The sequence below is a fragment of the Thalassophryne amazonica genome, chromosome 16, assembly GCF_902500255.1.
Source record: "Thalassophryne amazonica chromosome 16, fThaAma1.1, whole genome shotgun sequence".
Lineage (NCBI taxonomy): Eukaryota > Metazoa > Chordata > Actinopteri > Batrachoidiformes > Batrachoididae > Thalassophryne > Thalassophryne amazonica.
In genome coordinates this window covers 79,199,212-79,218,461 of record NC_047118.1, presented here as the reverse complement: position 1 = coordinate 79,218,461, position 19,250 = coordinate 79,199,212, and the positions used below count along the sequence as shown (strand labels likewise).

Below are 19,250 nucleotides of genomic sequence, written 5' to 3'. Positions count from 1 at the left end.
TGTTCCTCCAATTATTTTGAGCAGTATATCTATTCAATCAATTCTATCTATCTATCTATCTAGAAGACACACACACACACACACATACACATGTATGTATATGTATAAATACATATATGTATAAAATGTGTTGCATATATATATATATATATATATATATATATATATATATATATATATAATGTGTTGTTGCATATGTAATGTAATTGTTTGTTCCATATGTAATGTGTTGCTCTATCTCTCACATTGAGTTTGTAAAATTTGCTGTAGTTGTTAATCTTTAATATGTTGCAGTCTCTCAGGTTGAGTTTGGTAAAGTTGCTGATGAAGACTGACTTACAGAGGTATTAATGCATCAAGTGTTGATTGAACTGATTTTGTATCGATGTAAGCGTTTCCACAGTTTAGTTCCCAGAGTTTGATGGTTTATAAAAAGTGGACATGGGATTGAAATGTGTCAAAATATTTTTTTTTATTTTATTTTTTATTTTATTTTTTGTACTGTAAAATATTCGAATGCACTAAAGCATAAGATGACACACCAGGAAATGATTTCATAAGACAAAAATATTTTAAATCCTGTTTTCATCACACCGTTTCCCCCGTATAAGTATTTTGTGATTCCTTAAAGTGGAATATGATTTTTTCTGTTTGCGCTTTGATTCACTTTCACTTTCCAAACCACCTGTTGAGTTTCGTAAAATAAAAGCCTCCAATGTGCTAAAATAGCAACGGTTTGCCGTAAGAAAACACAGCATTTGTGAATTACAAAAGAAAAATTATTTTAAAAAATCAGGGCCAAATATATTCTTAGTGAATGCCGTTTGTTTATAAAGTTATCGTTCTCCTTTTGGAAAACTGTGCTTTTAATTTGAAAATCAAGTGAGCTCCAGCGCTGTGGGCGGAACTGTATGAGTGAACGTGTAGATGACGTCACATTGTAAAGAACCTTCACTTTTGATAGTAAAAAAAAAACCTTTACTTTCTAGTTTTCATGATGTCATGGTGTGACGCCACCACATCGGGCTGAGTAAATTTAAAGAGGTGATTTTTAATTGTTATGAGTGACAGCACAATACAACATTAAAAGACTTAAAACTTAAAAGGTACAACATTCATACAAACAGCTCATCAAATAACTTTTAATATAAGATAAGACTTTACTGAAGTCACAGAGGAGAAATTCACATGTTACGTCAGCTCTTAAAAAACACACAAGATGGGTGCAAGTAGAGGAAAATGATCATCAAACAGCGTGTATATATATATATATATATATACTCAACAAAAATATAAACGCAACACTTTTGGTTTTGCTCCCATTTTGTATGAGATGAACTCAAAGATCTAAAACTTTTTCCACACACACAATATCACCATTTCCCTCAAATATTGTTCACAAACCAGTCTAAATCTGTGATAGTGAGCACTTCTCCTTTGCTGAGATAATCCATCCCACCTCACAGGTGTGCCATACCAAGATGCTGATTAGACACCATGATTAGTGCACAGGTGTGCCTTAGACTGCCCACAATAAAAGGCCACTCTGAAAGGTGCAGTTTTGTTTTATTGGGGGGGATACCAGTCAGTATCTGGTGTGACCACCATTTGCCTCATGCAGTGCAACACATCTCCTTCGCGTAGAGTTGATCAGGTTGTCAGTTGTGGCCTGTAGAATGTTGGTCCACTCCTCTTCAATGGCTGTGGAAAGTTGCTGGATATTGGCAGGAACTGGTACACGCTGTCGTATACGCCGGTCCAGAGCATCCCAAACATGCTCAATGGGTGACATGTCCGGTGAGTATGCCGGCCATGCAAGAACTAGGACATTTTCAGCTTCCAAGAATTGTGTACAGATCCTTGCAACATGGGGCCGTGCATTATCCTGCTGCAACATGAGGTGATGTTCTTGGATGTTGGCACAACAATGGGCCTCAGGATCTCGTCACGGTATCTCTGTGCATTCAAAATGCCATCAATAAAATACACCTGTGTTCTTCGTCCATAACAGATGCCTGCCCATACCATAACCCCACCGCCACCATGGGCCACTCGATCCACAACATTGACATCAGAAAACCGCTCACCCACACGACGCCACACACGCTGTCTGCCATCTGCCCTGAACAGTGTGAACCGGGATTCATCCGTGAAGAGAACACCTCTCCAATGTGCTAAACGCCAGTGAATGTGAGCATTTGCCCACTCAAGTCAGTTACAACGACGAACTGGAGTCAGGTCGAGACCCCAATGAGGACGACGAGCATGCAGATGAGCTTCCCTGAGACGGTTTCTGACAGTTTGTGCAGAAATTCTTTGGTTATGCAAACTGATTGTTTCAGCAGCTGTCCGAGTGGCTGGTCTCAGACGATCTTGGAGGTGAACATGCTGGATGTGGAGGTCCTGGGCTGGTGTGGTTACACGTGGTCTGCGGTTGTGAGGCTGGTTGGATGTACTGCCAAATTCTCTGAAACGCCTTTGGAGACGGCTTATGGTAGAGAAATGAACATTCAATACACGAGCAACAGCTCTGGTTGACATTCCTGCTGTCAGCATGCCAACTGCACGCTCCCTCAAATCTTGCAACATCTGTGGCATTGTGCTGTGAGATAAAACTGCACCTTTCAGAGTGGCCTTTTATTGTGGGCAGTCTAAGGCACACCTGTGCACCTGTGCCTTGCCTTACAATATAAAGCGCCTTGGGGCAACTGTTTGTTGTGATTTGGCGCTATATAAAAAAAATTGATTGATTGATTGATTGATTGATTAATCATGGTGTCTAATCAGCATCTTGATATGGCACACCTGTGAGGTGGGATGGATTATCTCAGCAAAGGAGAAGTGCTCACTATCACAGATTTCGACTGGTTTGTGAACAATATTTGAGGGAAATGGTGATATTGTGTATGTGGAAAAAGTTTTAGATCTTTGAGTTTATCTCATACAAAATGGGAGCAAAACCAGAAGTGTTGCGTTTATATTTTTGAGTGTGTGTGTGTGTGTGTGTGTGTGTATATATATATATATATATATATATATATATATATATCACTAGAATATCAATATTTGATATACTTCCAGAAAAATTTGATCCAAAGTGCACAGAATGTCGCTTTTAAAAATCCAATTAAACTCAAAAAAGTCACACAAGAATGAGAGAATCTGATAATTACAGCCATGTCTACAACTATTCAGAGTGACACTTTGCGTTATCAACTATTATTATTCATTAAAAACGTTCCAAAACCTGATTAAATAAAAGACGATTTTTCTCATAATGACAACCATGTCCAAAAGTATTTTCACAGTGACACGTGATGATATCCACTATCATCATTCATTAAAATTGTTTTAAATCCAGATTAAATAAAACGTATTTTTCATATTTATTGCTTTTTTATGTTTATTTGAAATAATTTTCCCACTACATTATTTTCAAGCATTTCAATAAATGGAATTTCCAAAGTAGTACAAACACACAATTTTAAGAAAGTTTTTCTTTAATAGTTTGTGTTTTTATTGTATTGCATTTTTTATGTTTATTTGTGTTGACAGTTTTTAAATTTGACACATTTTCAAATGTATATATTTACTTTTTTAGGTGGTTTGTAAACGCAACAAATAAAATGAATGAAAACATTTTGAATAGAAAACGTGTTCGAGCACGTGGAGGATAACAGATCCTGTGATTGGTTGCTTCCAGAGGACGTAACTGTTCCTTTTTTCCCATTGGCTGGGATTATTACGCTCCGCCTATAAGCTAAAACGCAGCAAATATGGAGGACAAACAAGGAAACGGTGAGTAAAAGTTTTTTATTCTGAAACATTTTAACAATGGTTTGAGTTCAAAATGCTGACAAAGTGAAGTAATAACTGGCTCAGCTGATCTGGTCTGATTAGTTCGGGGATAAATGGAAACTGTGCCATGCTTCGGCTCCGAGGACCAGAACTGTGAAACACGCTCAAGACTCGATCATATGAGAAACGTGTAGAAAAACAAACATTAGTTTCTAACCTCGGGAAGGTCAACAACGAGCTACAACTTCATTTTTATCAAACTGAACCGTCTATCGAACTGGACAAATAACGTTAATCTGCAGGTGGCTGAGAAATGAAGCTTAGGGACCGTCTACAAAGTGCAACACCGAAAATATACACGAGAAGAATACTTAACTAGAGCACAAACTTCCGCCAACAGTTTCCAATTCTACAAAAAAAAAAAAAAAATAATAATAACCTTGGAAAAAAATTTCAAGGTCAAAGTCCTCTTAGAAGTGGCTTTTCATAAGAAAAATAAGATGTGATCAAATGCCAGGAGTATGTATCTAGTTCATGCATTTGAATCTAAGTTTTTTGTGGAGTTTTATTTAATTTATTTATTTACTTTTTTTTTCCTTTCTGAATTCTTTTTCAGATAATTTTCATAAAACATTGCTTATCTTTGCTATGCACAATTTGTCATTTCTTTTTGGCACTTGGTTTGGAAAATAGACAGACAGGCATAAAATTGGAGCCTACATTCAATTTTGGTGGTCTCGGAAAATCCATAACTGAAAAATTAGAGTGACTGAGGCACTTTTGAATGAGGTATAATGTAAAATGTACACCAAATAGGCTTCTCAATATTAAGTTCAAATGTCCACAAAATGCACAATCTGGATCAAACTTTGTCAGGTGATAGTGAGTGTCAGTCTGCTCCCCACTGTCAAATATGAGAATGATTGGGACACGTTTGATTAAGCTATAATATGCAATATACATTAAATGGGGTTTTCAATGTTAATTTAAATGACGACAAAATCTGGATCAGATCCGGTGTCGCCAACCGAATGGTCCTCCCTGTCTTCACTGCGCGTGCCTCATTTCAGACCACAGCGTAATTTCTGAGCGTCAGCAGCGGTGCACCAATTATCTCGTCGTTTCTGCTTAAAACTGCCTCTAGTCATCATCTATCTCAGGGACAGATATCTGAAGCTTTTGTACAACAATCATTTCCACATTAATTCAGTATTATTTCATAATAAAAGATGGGGAAGCGATGAGAATGCCACAGCAGCACATCTGAGTCTGACGTGCTGCTGCTGTGCCTGCGTCAGTAGCGACTCACCGATTATCGCCTTGTTTCTCCTTAAAACGGCCTTGTTTCTGCTTAAAGCTGACTTTAGAATGATTTATTTTGTCATCTGATGGTTAATAATCACATTATTCCCTTTGATCGCTTTGGGTGTAGAGAGTCAGACTCAGACATGCTGCTGTGGTCCCAAATGACGCATGCGCAGTGAAGGCAGGGGTACCGTTCGATCTGGGACACACCCAATCAAACTTTGTCATGCGATGGTGAGTGCCAGTCTGCACCTCACTTTCAAATATCAGTGGTTAAGGCATATTTGATTAAGATATAATGTAAAATATACATTAAATGTGGTTTTCACTGTTAAATTTAAATCTGTCATCTGGCCCAGATCCGGATCAAACAAACAAAGTGTATGTAGGGTACCATCCTACATAATGCTGTCAAATATGAAAGAAATTTGATGTTTTTTTAACAGATTTATGAATGTTTGAAAAATTGTTCAGTGTTAAAGATAGGGATTTGTCCAATATCTGAAGATTTTTCTGTGTGACCTTTGACCTATGACTTTGAAAACTGAATCAGTTCTTGTGTATCAGAATATTAATCGTCAGTAAAAATTTCTTAAGGATATGTAAAAAATTGTGGGTTCTAGGCTGGTCAAAAACAAACAGGTGCAAAAACAAACCTCCTCCAACTTCACTGGCGGAGGTAATGACTTAATTGTTATAAGGTGCAGTGCCGCCAAACTCACTTCATATGTCAGATGTTTCCTGCTAGTTATACTACAGGAAAAATATAATTTTAGAAATTTTTGCATTGTTTAAATAGTCAGTAACTTCCCTGTCATAAGGTATTGTGACACCAAATTTACTTCACACATCAAAGGTTTACTGCTGGTTATACTACAGCACTCTGTCTGGAAAAATTTGCATAATTTCTGAGATTTTTTTTTTCCATTGTTAAACTTTTCAATAGCTTCATTGTTATAAGATGTAGTGACACATCACTACACTTTTATAATGCAAAATGACATATTTCAAAACAATGCAGTTATCGTATAACCAGCAAGAGACAATTTATATATGAGGCAAATTTGATGTCACAACATAGCTTATTGAAGTCATTGAGTATTTTTCTCTTTTTTTTCCCATTTTTGCACTTTGTAGGCAGTCTTTAAACATTCATTTCACAGCCGCCTGCACATTCAGATCAATCTTATTTGGCCACCTCAGAGCAAGGTTCAATTTAAAAATAAATAAATATTTAAAATGAGGTTAGAAACCGGTGTTGTCTGTTTTTCTATAACTTTTTTCTTGTGATTTATTGAGCCTTGAACTTTGAATCTGTGAATATCTTTCTAAGTTTTCTGCAGTGCTGCACCGTGTGTGATCCATATGTGATGTTTGCGAGTTTTCATTGTTTTCAAGACCAACAAGCTTGGTTGGGATTCACTGGGGAAGCTGACAACCCTAATTTTAACCTGACTCATAACTCAACCTAAAAACATTTTAAAATGTCACAATATAACTTTTGTCTTTTCCAGCTCTGATGCCTTTGGAGGTGGACATCCTTGAGTTTGTGGTTCCTGTGGAGAACAATAAGACTTTGCTCATTTGGGACATCGAGCCATCACTGACTGCGGCCCAAATCCACGTGAGTTGCACCTGAAGATGAGCCAAAGCTTCAAATCCATGTCCAAATAAAGGACACCAGAGATCCACAAAACAACTCTGAGCATTTAATCCAGTCTTACTTTAGTTAATCGGGTGAACTGTTGCTGTTGTTTTGGTTCCACAAATGAAGCAGAGTTACCATGGAAACTTAAAGGTGCCCAAACCATTCCAGGGAAATTAATTATACATGAAATACAGTTTTCTCCTTGAAATAATGATATCTGCCACATTTAATTCTGAAATTAATTAAGTCCTTTGTCCTGCAGCCCGGCCAGTACATTAAAAACTTCCAAGAGGCACCATCAACAAGAACATAAACAGTGCATGCCATCTGGTGGCAGTATGTCAGTAATACACATACAGAGATGAGTTGGGAAAATCCTATGTTTTGTGATAAATTTAAATATTTGTTAGTGATGTGATTTGATTTAATAAGGCTGCAACTGTTTTCATAATAGAATGAACAATTAATTTTTTTTTCTCCATCAATCTATTAGTTGATTTTTAGTTTTGTTTTTTGAAAGGTCAAAGAAGAAAACATGCTGAAAACTGTTGCTCAGGGTTATCCAAAGCCCAAGATTACAGCTTTAATTGTCTTGTTTTGTCCACAGCCCAGATATATTCAGTTTACTGCCAGATCGGAATAAAGCAGTGAGCAAAAAAAATCCAGGAAAAACAAACAAACAAAAAAATCAAGTTTTAAACAGCAAAGAAATTGGATATTAAAAAGAACTCAAAACGATTAATCAATTAACAAAATAGTTGTTGACTAATCATTCTCTTTTTGATGAGCATTAAAATGTAAATGTGAAGAGATGATGTTAGATTTAATCTTGGTTGTAAAAGAAATAACTGCAAACACGGACTTCTGCATTTCTAATATTTATGCTTGTTGGCTTATTAATAATGACAGAACAAATTTATGGTTGTGGTTTTGATGAAAGGACCGTTTCAGAGACAGTCATTTCCGGGCTGGTTAGATTAATTAATTTATTTTCTACACTCGCATATTCTAGTTAAGGGTCACTGGCGGGCTGGAGCCTTTCCCAGCGTTCTTTGGATGAGTATCATGCAATCGATACGGCAATAATGCAAATTCTGTTTTCCCTTGTTAGCCTATAATACTATATCCTTGCTGAGCTAAGCCTGTAAAAATTACACAAACAATAAGAGCACAATAATGTAATCGTTATTCATCCATCTGTCAAACCACAACAAATAAATAAATCAAATACATGCCCGATTTAATGGTGTATTCATGCTCACTCCAACTATTTCAGTTTAATCCCTCTTGGAATCAAATAAATGCCTTCTTTCATTTCCTAATACTTGATAGTGGGTGGTGGTGGCCAAGTGGTTAGTGTGCTTGGTTTCACTGCAGAAGGGTCCCGCTTCAAACCCCACCCCTGCCAGATTTCTCCATGTAATGTGGAGTTGCACCAGGAAGGGCATCCTGTGTAAAACTTGTGCCAAATTGCTGTGGTGACCCAGAGTGGAAAAAACAATGGAGTAACTGAAGGGAGTTACATTTCTTAATACTTGATCTCTGATTTTGATGCTTTCTTATAGAACTTTGTACTGGTGGTGGGGTTTTGTTTAAGAGCTTCACAGGTGTGTGTGTGTGTGTGTGTGTGTGTGTGTGTGTGTGTGTGTGTGTGTGTGTGTGTGTTTGTTTGTTTGTTTGTTTGTTTGTTTACTAACACATAGGCCTATAACATTATATGAAACTGGTAAATAAGTAACACTGAGCCCGTAAATTGTTATGGTTTCGCTGGTAGGCAAAATTAATCAATAGTGGAAGAAAATAGACACAACAGGAAGTGATGAGAACCTTTAATTTCTGCAAGTTTCCTGCCCAGATGTGTAGCTAAGAGTGTACTCACGCCAGGTACTCTGGACCGTGCTAGAGTGAGCTATGACATATTGTTAGATTTTGAAAACTTTTTTTCTCTTGGAGATATAGACCATAATTATCAAAATTAGAATTAAAAAATGGTTGATGTAATGAGTCAAGAATATATAAATACATTTTAAATTTCTGAAATATGTGACAAAAATATTGTTTTTCATGATATTTTTTTTTTTAAACTAAACAAATAAATAACATACTGTGAGCTCCTAACAATGCACAGAGTTCCACCCAAAGTCCAGACTGTATGATCAGTGGAAAGAGGAGGACCACAGGCTCATAAGTGTCAGAGCATTCATCCAGGATTAATCCAGGAAGCATCCAGGTGACTCTCGGTGGACTGAGACAAAAACAAAATCACCAGCCCTGGCATTTGGCCAAGACTAGCCCACTACAAACAGCCAAGTATTATTCAACCTTTAGTCCAACAGATAACAGAATATTTACAGAGGAATTTCTCAAATGGTGAAACAAGCACCAAATTTGGCACAAATAGTCCTTAGACATTACTCTTTTGAGAGAGAGGGGAAAAAAAAAAAAACAATTGGCCACTTGAATTTTCAAGAAGTGACCAGGTAGGGGTCAGTTGAAGAATTACACAGGGGTCAAAATTTAAAAATGCTCTAATCATATTGAAAACTATACCACATTATTTGTCTGATCATAAAGATTCCAAAAAGGTACAGTTTGGACAATCTTTGACTGAATGTTAAGGAGTAAAAACAGCAAAAATAGTGACAGGTCAATTTCAGTGTGTACAGTAGTCAAAAATTAAAGTTACTCCAATTTTGGTAAAAAGTGATGCAAATTATTGGTTGAGTTAATATGGTTTTATAAAGGAATAGTTTGCACTATGTGTCATACTTAATTATCACCAGTGGTGGGCACAGCTAACCTAGCTAAGAAGTTAGCTTTGATAACTGGTAATCAGCTAACTGAAAAGTTATCTTTTTTAACGCTAAACCGATAAACTGCCTAAAAACTTATCGGAATCTACAGCTAACCGATAAACGATAAGTTTCAATTTTGCCTCCCATACGCTGTCAGCTACTAACAAGCCGATTTTGAGTTTAAACACCGCAAGAGCTTCTCATAGAATCAAAGACGATCACAAACCCAAACAGCCAATGAGCCAGCGCTTTTGTCTTTATGCACTCTGCCCCTTGCTGTAGGGAAGCATCATTTACCTTGACAGGATACAGTTTACCCATAATCCCTTTGGGAACCTGTGTGTTAATGTTCAAATCTTCAGAATTATTTAAAAAATTAACAGATATGTGTTATATATCCACTTTGTACATTTTAACAGTTTACATTAATGTAGTTATTCTATCTGGAATAATTTTATTTATAAAGCAAAACCATAAGTGAAACCTGCTGCCCATTTCAAGACCTTAGCCTCATCACTGGACCATGGTATAGGGTTAATGAATAATGACTTTTTTTTTTTTTTTTTTTTGGCAGCCAGGCCCCTTCTGCTGGGGGCAGAGTTGAGCTCAGCTCCTCTTAGCTACCTCACTGCTGCAAAATACATAGCAGACAGGAGCAAAAGGGATTATAAATGTTTTTCAAGTTACTAGCTATGTAAAAAAAAATGTGAGCAGTCTAAAAGTTATCAGAACTAAATTTATCGGAAGATACCTCAGATTCAGGAGGAGCAGTGTGGTTTTCGACCTGGTCGCGGCACACTGGACCAGCTCTACACGCTCCATCGGGTGCTCGAGGGTTCATGGGAGTTCGCCCAACCAATCCACATGTGCTTTGTGGATCTGGAGAAGGCGTTCGACCGTGTCCCTTGGGGCACTCTGTGGAGGGTGCTCCGGGGGGACGGGGTCCGGGGTCCTTTGCTAAGGGCTATCTGTATGACCGCAGCAGGAGCTTGGTTCGCATTGCCGGTAGTACGAGGGTAGGCTGAAAAGTTCTAAGGCTCACTATGATGCAGTTAATGCATTATCAGTTAATGCATTAACTGCATCATAGTGAGCCTTAGAACTTTTCAGCCTACCCTCGTAAGTCAAACCTGTTTCCAGTGCATGTTGGCCTCCGCCAGGGCTGCCCTTTGTCACCAGTTCTGTTCATTATCTTTATGGACAGAATTTCTAGGCGCAGCCAGGGTGTAGAGGCGGTCTGGTTTGGGAACCACAGAATCTCGTCTCTGCTGTTTGCGGACGATGTGGTTCTGTTGGCTTCGTCATCAGGACCTTCAGCGGGTACTGGGGCGGTTTGTGGCCGAGTGTGAAGCGTCCAGGATGAAGGTCAGCACCTCCAAATCCGAGGCCATGGTTCTCGACCGGAAAAAGGTGCTTTGCCCTCTACAGTTCGGTGGAGTGTCCTTGCCTCAAGTGGAGGAGTTTAAATATCTCGGGGTCTTGCTCACGAGTGAGGGACGGATGGAGTGTGAGGTCGATAGACGGATCGGTGCAGCGTCTGCAGTGATGCGGTCGCTGTATCGGACCGTTGTGGTGAAGCGAGAGCTGAGTAGGGGGCAAAGCTCTCGATTTACCGATTGATCTATGTTCCGATCCTCACCTATGGTCATGAGATTTGGCTCATGACCGAAAGAACGAGATTGCAAGTACAAGCGGCCGAGATGCGTTTCCTCTGCAGGGTGGCTGGGCGCTCCCTTAGAGATAGGATGAGGAGCTCGGTCACTTGGGAGGAGCTCGGAGTGGAGCCGCTGCTCCTCCACATTGAAAGTAGCCAGTTGAGGTGGCTCAGGCATCTTTTACGGATGCCCCCTGGACGCCTCGCTGGAGAGGTGTTCCGGGAAGAGGCCTCGGGGAAGACCCAGGACACGCTGGAGGGACTACGTCTGTCGGCTGGCTTGGGAACGCCTTGGGGTTCCCCCGGAGGAGCTGGGGGAGGTGTGTGTGGATTGGGAGGTCTGGGCGGCTTTGCTTGAGCTGCTGCCTTCTCGACTCCGGATAAAGCGGTAGAAAATGGATGGATGGATGGATAATTGGTCCGATGATGGTTTTAAAACTTATCTGAAAAGCTAATTCGCTAACAAAACACTAGCTTCGATATTTATCGGTTATCAGATTAGCTGAACAGTGCCCACCACTGATTATCACATTACATCGTCACATATGGCACATGTCATGGAATCCAATGGATGTCGACATTGTTTGACCTTTTACTTTGGAGACCAAACATTCAACACAATCAAAACTATTAAATTTATTCATCCTATTAATAAATGGGATAATAAATAAATTAATAAATATTAATCCTATTACTTGGCTCCTATGTTCTCTCCTGAAACTATTCTTCTTGTGGTGTTCTCATTTAGTTCCACTCATTTACAGGTCTAGTTTCACATTAATCTCTGTAATTTTGCATTTGGATTTTTATGTTTATTTTGCTACTTCCTTTGTTGTTATTTTGACATTGTAGTGTTTATGTTTAATTTTCTATTATTCTGGAGTAGGGCTGAAAAGATTAATCAAGTAATTCAATTGCAAAACATGTTTGAGGCAAATTCTTTGCCTCGAGGCTTCGTTTAATGCTGTAGTACATACGCCAAGCCTGTATGTGGTGCTGTAACGCTCCCGCGAAAAACGGAGAAGACCATAGAGCATGTGCATAACTAATGTAACAGTTAATTAATGTAGCAGGCGATGCTACAACTTTACAAAACCGCATGCTGAGTAAAACAAAGCCTTTTAAGATAAATTGGGTCCACGCTGATCATCTTAAACTGACTTATTGCACATTTAAGGTGAAGCAGTGTGTTATATGTTAAAAAAAAACATGGTTTGGTCCTCTGGCTGTTCTCCACCTCCACAGATGAAGCGAAAAGGACATGCACTTTAAGTGAATCATGAAAATTCAGTAAGGTATATCTTATATATTATATTCCAATTCTAAGGTGGAACTATGCCAGTATACAAAGGTATATCTAAAAAGGAAGAGTAAAATAGGAGAGTAGAAAAGAGTAGAGTAGAGCCACTTAGGTGCCTGGTCTTGAGAACCAGGGATGGTAGGTTAAAAACCTTTTTTATCCCATGGGAACTCTCCCTACCCACCCAAGCAGCTCAAGAAAAAGGTATATGCTTAACTATTCAAAATAAAAGTGTTTATTCAAATTTGATAAGAGTTTTTATCAGCAGGCTGCACAGTGCAGCTTTTATGGAAACGCTGCCCTCCACAGCCGGTTTTCACAGGCTGTGTTCTTCACATGCAGAATCGGAATCACCTTTATGCGCCAAGTATCTACAGAAAACAAGGAATTTGACTTTGGTTTGACCTGCACTCTGTACAGCATGTATAAATATACACTAAACACTCAATAAATCACAGTAATAAAAAGTGCAAATGAAATGCGTAATCAGAGGGGGAAAAAAGAATGTCTGCAGACTGAAGATTTCATAGACTGTCTGGGCTTATGGTTCGGGAAAGCTCCAAAACTGTTAACGACATGAAAAAGTAAATAATTACTTGGGAAAACAGAGAGAGAGGAAACATCCTAAACTTAAAAATCTGCATGATGGCACAGCGACATTGTGCCATTGCTTAGGGAGAGCCCTGCCACTATTGATACTGTTTAAAAACACAAAAGTACTTTTTATCTGATTACTCGATTGATCAATAGAATACTCAATTCCAAAAATATTCGATAGCTGCAGCCCTACTCTGGAGTTTGGGTTTTGCTTTCAGTCATGTTATGTTCAGTCAGTTTCACGCTACTGATTAGTTTGTGTATTTAAACCCTCAATTGTCCATGGTTCATTTCCATTTGATTCTCTGTGGCTCCTGTGTTTTCATGCTTGTACAAGTGTGTGTGTGTGTGTGTGTGTGTATATATATATATATATATATATATATATATATATTTATATATATATATATATATATATATATTTATTCAGTGAGGGGAAAATAAGTATTTAAACACCCTGCAGTTTTGCAAGTTCTCCCACTTAGAAATCATGGAGGGGTCTGAAATTTTCATCTTGGCCCAGTCACACGGCACACGATTCCTGAACGAAGGGAAAAAGTAAAAAAACGTCACAATTCATTGAGAAAAGGTGGACGAAAGAGCTTTTATCACCGAACAGTCTGCGAAGCAAGAGTGCAAAAGGGACGAAAGAGGAAATAAAAAAAAACGAAGCTCACGATCTCGGCGAAACGCACCTGGAGCCAGGGCTGGACTGGTTATCTGCCGTACCGGGCAAATCCTGCCAGGCCCTCGCGCATTTTGGGCCCCCTCAGGTCTGTCATTAAAAAATATATGTATATAATTATAGTTTTTATTGATTGCGACGGTAAAAAATGACACAGTGGCTCATTGGATGCTTCTCCTGAGGCACATTGGGCTAGTCCAATGAAATTCCTTGGTTCTTGAAGGCCCGCCCCTCCCTACAGGCCCCCACCTGACCCAAGTCATCACTCTGTTTTGGCGATTCGGTCCGAGCTCGAGTGGAGAACGGAGAGTTGTGCACAAAGTGGAGAAGCAAAAGAGTGGAGCTGAGAAGCGAAAGGAAAAAAGAAAACAGAAATTAAAAGACGACGCAGCAAAATGTGCCAAAATCACAGATACGTTTAAAACCACAAGCTCGACCTCGGGTTCGGGTAGTGGGGCTGCCGGTCTGTCATTTCAAACTAGCCCGGGACTGGCGTCGAGAGCACAGGTGGTGGAGAGTGAAGAGGAGGAGGAGGAGATGGTTGTCAGAGCTGGGGAACCAGAGGAGCAGAGTGAGGAGGAGGAAAAGAATTCATCTCAACACTTGCTAGTAGCTAGCCAATGCAGTGTAGCTATTCACCGCTTCGGCGTTTCGTTTCCCATTTATTGCCTGAAACTAAGACTAAGGCGTCATCCTGACTTTCTCAAATCAGTCACAAACATGTACCCATTTGATTTATTTTCATATACTTTGACTTCTCTTGTATTGTTGATCCAGCATATAGAACTCTTCCATTTGTCTTGAGCTGTCACAAGGACGACCTGTGCTGTGTGTCTAGAGTCATTGCTAGTGCGTGTTAGTTATGACATCCCCCCCTTTCACTTTCTCAAATCCAACTAATATCTTATTTCTACTCTACTGCTTGTCGTGTGTTGTGCAACTATGATTTTATACAAAATGTATTTGTGTAATCTTTTCTTTCTGTAATGGCATACCATGTCATTATCAAGACATCTGGTATTAAGTATTAGCTGCCTCGTGGCGTGTTAGATGGATAGGTAAGAAGCCGACTAGCTGTGCTACTGTTTAGCAATCGGTGGTAGCCGTTCCAAGGTGGAGTAGCTACTGTCAGCCTGGTGAGAAGGGGCAGAAAGACGTGTGATACGCTGTGGAATTGGCATAAAATATTTTTGGTTGTTATTAACATTCCATTCAGTAAGCTCACTGACAGTATCTCTCGACTGGAGCAATTGTAAGCTGAAAGTATGAAAATGTTTAACCTAGGAAATTATTACTAAGGGATTAATTTTATTCAGTAAGACTTAGAACATACAATAGCGGCCCAGATGGAGTTGTGCACAACACAGCCCTTTTCTTACTGTACATTAACAGAAATCATATTTACCTCATGGCCTATGCAGCACAATTTCCCTACTGTTTCCATGTTATTCATATGACCATCTAGATTTAAGGACATAATACATTAGGGAATTAGGAGTTGGAGCACCTGTGTGTGTGTGTGTGTGTGTGTGTGTGTGTGTGTGTGTGTGTGTGTGTGTGTGTGTGTGTGTGTGTGTGTGTGTGTGTGTGTGTGGTGCCTTAGCTTTGGTGTCAAATAATGCTCTGACTAGATTTGGTGTCCAACTTACACTGTTGTGTGTGTTAGTGAAATATTGCTTTGCTTAACCCTCGTAAGGCATTTAGGTCTGTGGGACCTGTTTTCAGTTTTTGCTTAAGGAAAATGGTGTATGTATGTATGTGTGTGTGTGTATATATATATATATAATATATATTTTTATTTTTTTTTTCACATTGAGATTCACTGGCCAGGGCTCATAATCAGGAAAAAAAAAAGTTAGTGACCTTATCCTCCTCTCTCTCTATCTCTCACCCTCAAAAACATACATACACAGAACTTCACAAGCAGGATGAAGGGAACATTAGGGTGCACAGGAGCTTTGTTTTTGTTTTTTATGCTTTTTTTTCCTTCTATAGGCCCAGGTCCAGTGAACCTGAATACCTTCTCTGTAACAAAAACATGAACACCTTACAAGGGTTAAATGGAGGATTAATGATTATTAGAGAGATGTTTATAGTCAAATCAGAACATTGAAATGGGAATGGAAGAGGTACATTACACAAGTTAACTACACTGTATAGTGTTATGTTACCTTGCTGACCTCCACCTGAATGGTCAAAAATGATTCAAAAGTGCCTGGGCCCTTTTCAGATGTCAGTCCTGCCCTGCCTGGAGCCACAGCTGGAGCAGTGTGTGTCTGCGTCTCTGCGTTCCAGGACTCTGCGCTGGGACGGAGCTCATAGTGCCTGAGTCCTGGAGAAACTACAAACAGAAGCTGTGGAGATCTGTGCGCACGTCGGTGGACCACCTGCTCTGGTTCCTCGTCCAGAACAAAAGACGGATCATGTCCATCATTATCAGAATCCACACTGTCTTTTGACACGCTGCGCGCTCCGTCTTCCTCCGATTTAAAAAAAAAAAAAAAAAAAAAAAAAAGTGCGCCGTGGTCACTGCTGTATCACAGTATTATGTTCTAAGCCATATATATTTATTTATAACAGAAAACTGTCAAAAGGGAGAATAAATATAAGTGTAAAGATGACATGTGCGGTTATTTCCACCAGCTGATCACTGATCCACAACGTGAATTCTGCCTTCCAGAACAGCTCTTTATATCATTTTGATTCATCTACCTGTTGCCACAAGTACAGAAGGACTGGATTATCATTCCTACACTCATATTGTTATATTTAATAAAAATAATAAGCGCACGCAGGGACTCCTGCTGCCGCTAATGCTGCATTCAAGTACCGTCGGAAATTACACAACATTTTTGTTGTTTCAAATTCAACAGTTGCTTGTGGCAAAATAATTCATTATATCCACACAAAAGATTCATTTTGGCCTATGTAAGGTGCCTGAGCCCATTGAAGCTGACCCCCCACACAGATCACAAAAATCCAAGCAAGCAAGCTGAGTTTGCCCTGTAATTTCCGATGTACGTGCACACAGCAGCAGCCTTGGCGCTCACAAACCGGCTTCTGCACTGTGTGAAAACATTCAGCTGCTCCAACGAAGTCAAATTAAATAACGTTACAAAAACTACACAAACGATTAAAAAACATAAAGAACGACAGCAAAACGAGACACAGACGAACTGAAGTTTTCATTGCCCTTCGTTCAAAATTTTCAACAGTTTAAAAATCCTGACGAAGCGCCAGCTGCAGGAACGACGCTGCACGAAGGTTAAACGATGTCAACGACAGTCAATGAAGGTCCATATTTCTTGTTTCATCAGGGCTTCGTCACCCTTCGTTAAGTGCCATTTGACTGGGCCATAGGTGCATGTCCACTGTGAGACACATAATCTTAAAAAAAAGATCCTGAAAGATCCTCCTTTTTTTTCTTTTTTATAATTTATTTGTATGTTACTGCTGCAAATAAGAATTTAAACACCTACCAACCAGCAAGAATTCTGGCTCACACAGACCTGTTAATTTTTCCTTTAAGAAGCCCTCTTATTCTGAACTCTTTACCTGTATTCATTGCACCTGTTTTAACTTGTTACCTGTATAAAAGGCACCTGTTCACACACTCAATCAATCACACTCCAACCTGTCCACCATAGCCAAGACCAAAGGACACCAGGGACAAAACTGTAGACCTGCACAAGGCTAGGATGGACTACAGGACAACAGGCAAGCAGCTTGGTAGAAGACAACAACCGTCATGATTATTTAGTAGAAAGTGGAAGAAACACAAGATGACTGTCAATCTCCCTCGGTCTGGGATTCCATGCAAGATCTCACTTTGTAGGGTAAGGATGATTCTGAGAAAGCTCAGAACTACACAGGAGGACCTGGTCAATGATCTGAAGAGAGCTGGGACCACAGTCACAAAGATTACGTTAGTAACACATGATGCTGTCATGGTTTAAAATCCTGCAGGGCAGCAAGGTCCCCCTGCTCAAGCCAGCACATGTCCAGGCCCGTTTGAAGTTCACCAGTGACCATCTGGATGATCCAGAGGAGGCATGGGAGAAGGTCATGTGGTCAGATGAGACCAGAATAGAGCTTTTTGGAATCAACTCCACTTACCATGTTTGGAGGATGAGAACAACCCCAAGAAAACCATCCCAACCGTGAAGCATGGGGGTGGAAACATCATACTCTGGGGGTGCTTTTCTGCAAAGGGGACAGAACGACTGCACCGTATTGAAGGGAGGATGGATGGGGTCATATATTGCGAGATTTTGGCAAACAACCTCCTTCCCTCAATAAGAGCATTGAAGATGGGTCATGGCTGGGTCTTCCAGCATGACAATGATCCCAAACGCACAGCCAGGGCAACTAAGGAGGGGTTCTGTAAGAAGCATTTCCAGGTCCTGGAGTGGCCTCACCAGTCTCCAGACCTGAACTCAATAGAAAATCTTTGGAGGGAGCTGAAACTCCAAACCTGAAAGATATAGAGAAGATCTGTATGGAGGAGTGGACCAAAATCCCTGCTGCAGTGTGTGAAAACCTGGTGAAAAACTACAGGAAACGTTTGACCTCTGTATTTGCAAACAAAGGCTACTGTACCAAATATTAACATTGATTTTTCACAGGTGTTCAGATACTGATTCTGCAGCAGTAACATACAAATAAATTATTAAAAAAATCATACATTATGATTTACTGTTTTTTTTTTTTTTGTTTTTTTTTTTTAAGATTATGTCTCTCACAGTGGACATGCACCTAAGATGAAAATTTCAGACCCCTCCATGATTTCTAAGTGGGAGAACTTGCAAAATCGCAGGGTGTTCAAATATAATACGCATCGGCTCCTGGCTCGGAAATTTTCGGAAATTAAGTTGGTATTGGAATCCTATACCAATACTAGATCGGATCTGCCCCATCCCTAGTTTAAACCAGTATACTTCATCTCGTATTTGATGGAAATAATTTTAAACCAGTCTTCTCTGTTTTTAAAAACAATCAAATTAAATCTGTACTTGCAAAAACTGTCTTAGAGACACTCATTGTTTATCTCCAGGTGGCGCTGTGTCAAGTCTTCTCCACCTTTGGACCTCTGTATCTGGTTAAAGTGTGTCCTAATGCCCCAGTGGCCTCACCGGGGTTCTACGCCATCATCAAGTTCTACTCTGCAGCTCAGGCATCAAAAGCACAACGGCAGACTGATGGACAGATGCTGTTCCAAACGTCTCCACTCAAAGTAAGGATTTCAGACCAGTACTTTGTGATCAGGGTTGGGACAACAGACCTGGCTTTGTTATTGGGTTTATGGTGAACAGCTTCTCGTTAAATGTTCAGGCCTGAAACACAGAAATAATATCAGTTGAAAAGGGCATGGGGTTGTGAGGTAAGGTGTAGGATGCCTAGAGAGATACTGAGAGTATTTTGAGTGACAGACACCATATTTTCAAAGCCACAGTGATCTCACATTGATC

The 19,250-nt window shown here is 39.6% G+C and overlaps 1 protein-coding gene across 3 annotated transcripts in view; it reads left to right on the top strand.

Moving 5' to 3' along the window:
• The first annotated feature begins 3,766 nt into the window (after positions 1 to 3,766).
• Positions 3,767 to 19,250, top strand: part of rdm1 (RAD52 motif containing 1) — a 33,317-nt gene continuing 17,833 nt past the window's right edge. For 2 of the 3 annotated variants that reach the window (XM_034190405.1, XM_034190407.1), the window contains exons 1-3: positions 3,767 to 3,798; positions 6,618 to 6,727; positions 18,836 to 19,015. In XM_034190405.1, the coding sequence (XP_034046296.1) occupies positions 3,777 to 3,798; positions 6,618 to 6,727; positions 18,836 to 19,015 (312 nt within the window). In that variant the 5' untranslated portion in view covers positions 3,767 to 3,776. Of the gene's footprint in view, positions 3,799 to 5,230; positions 5,338 to 6,617; positions 6,728 to 18,835; positions 19,016 to 19,250 lie in introns of those variants that run through there. The other variant, XM_034190406.1, reaches the window with a different exon arrangement.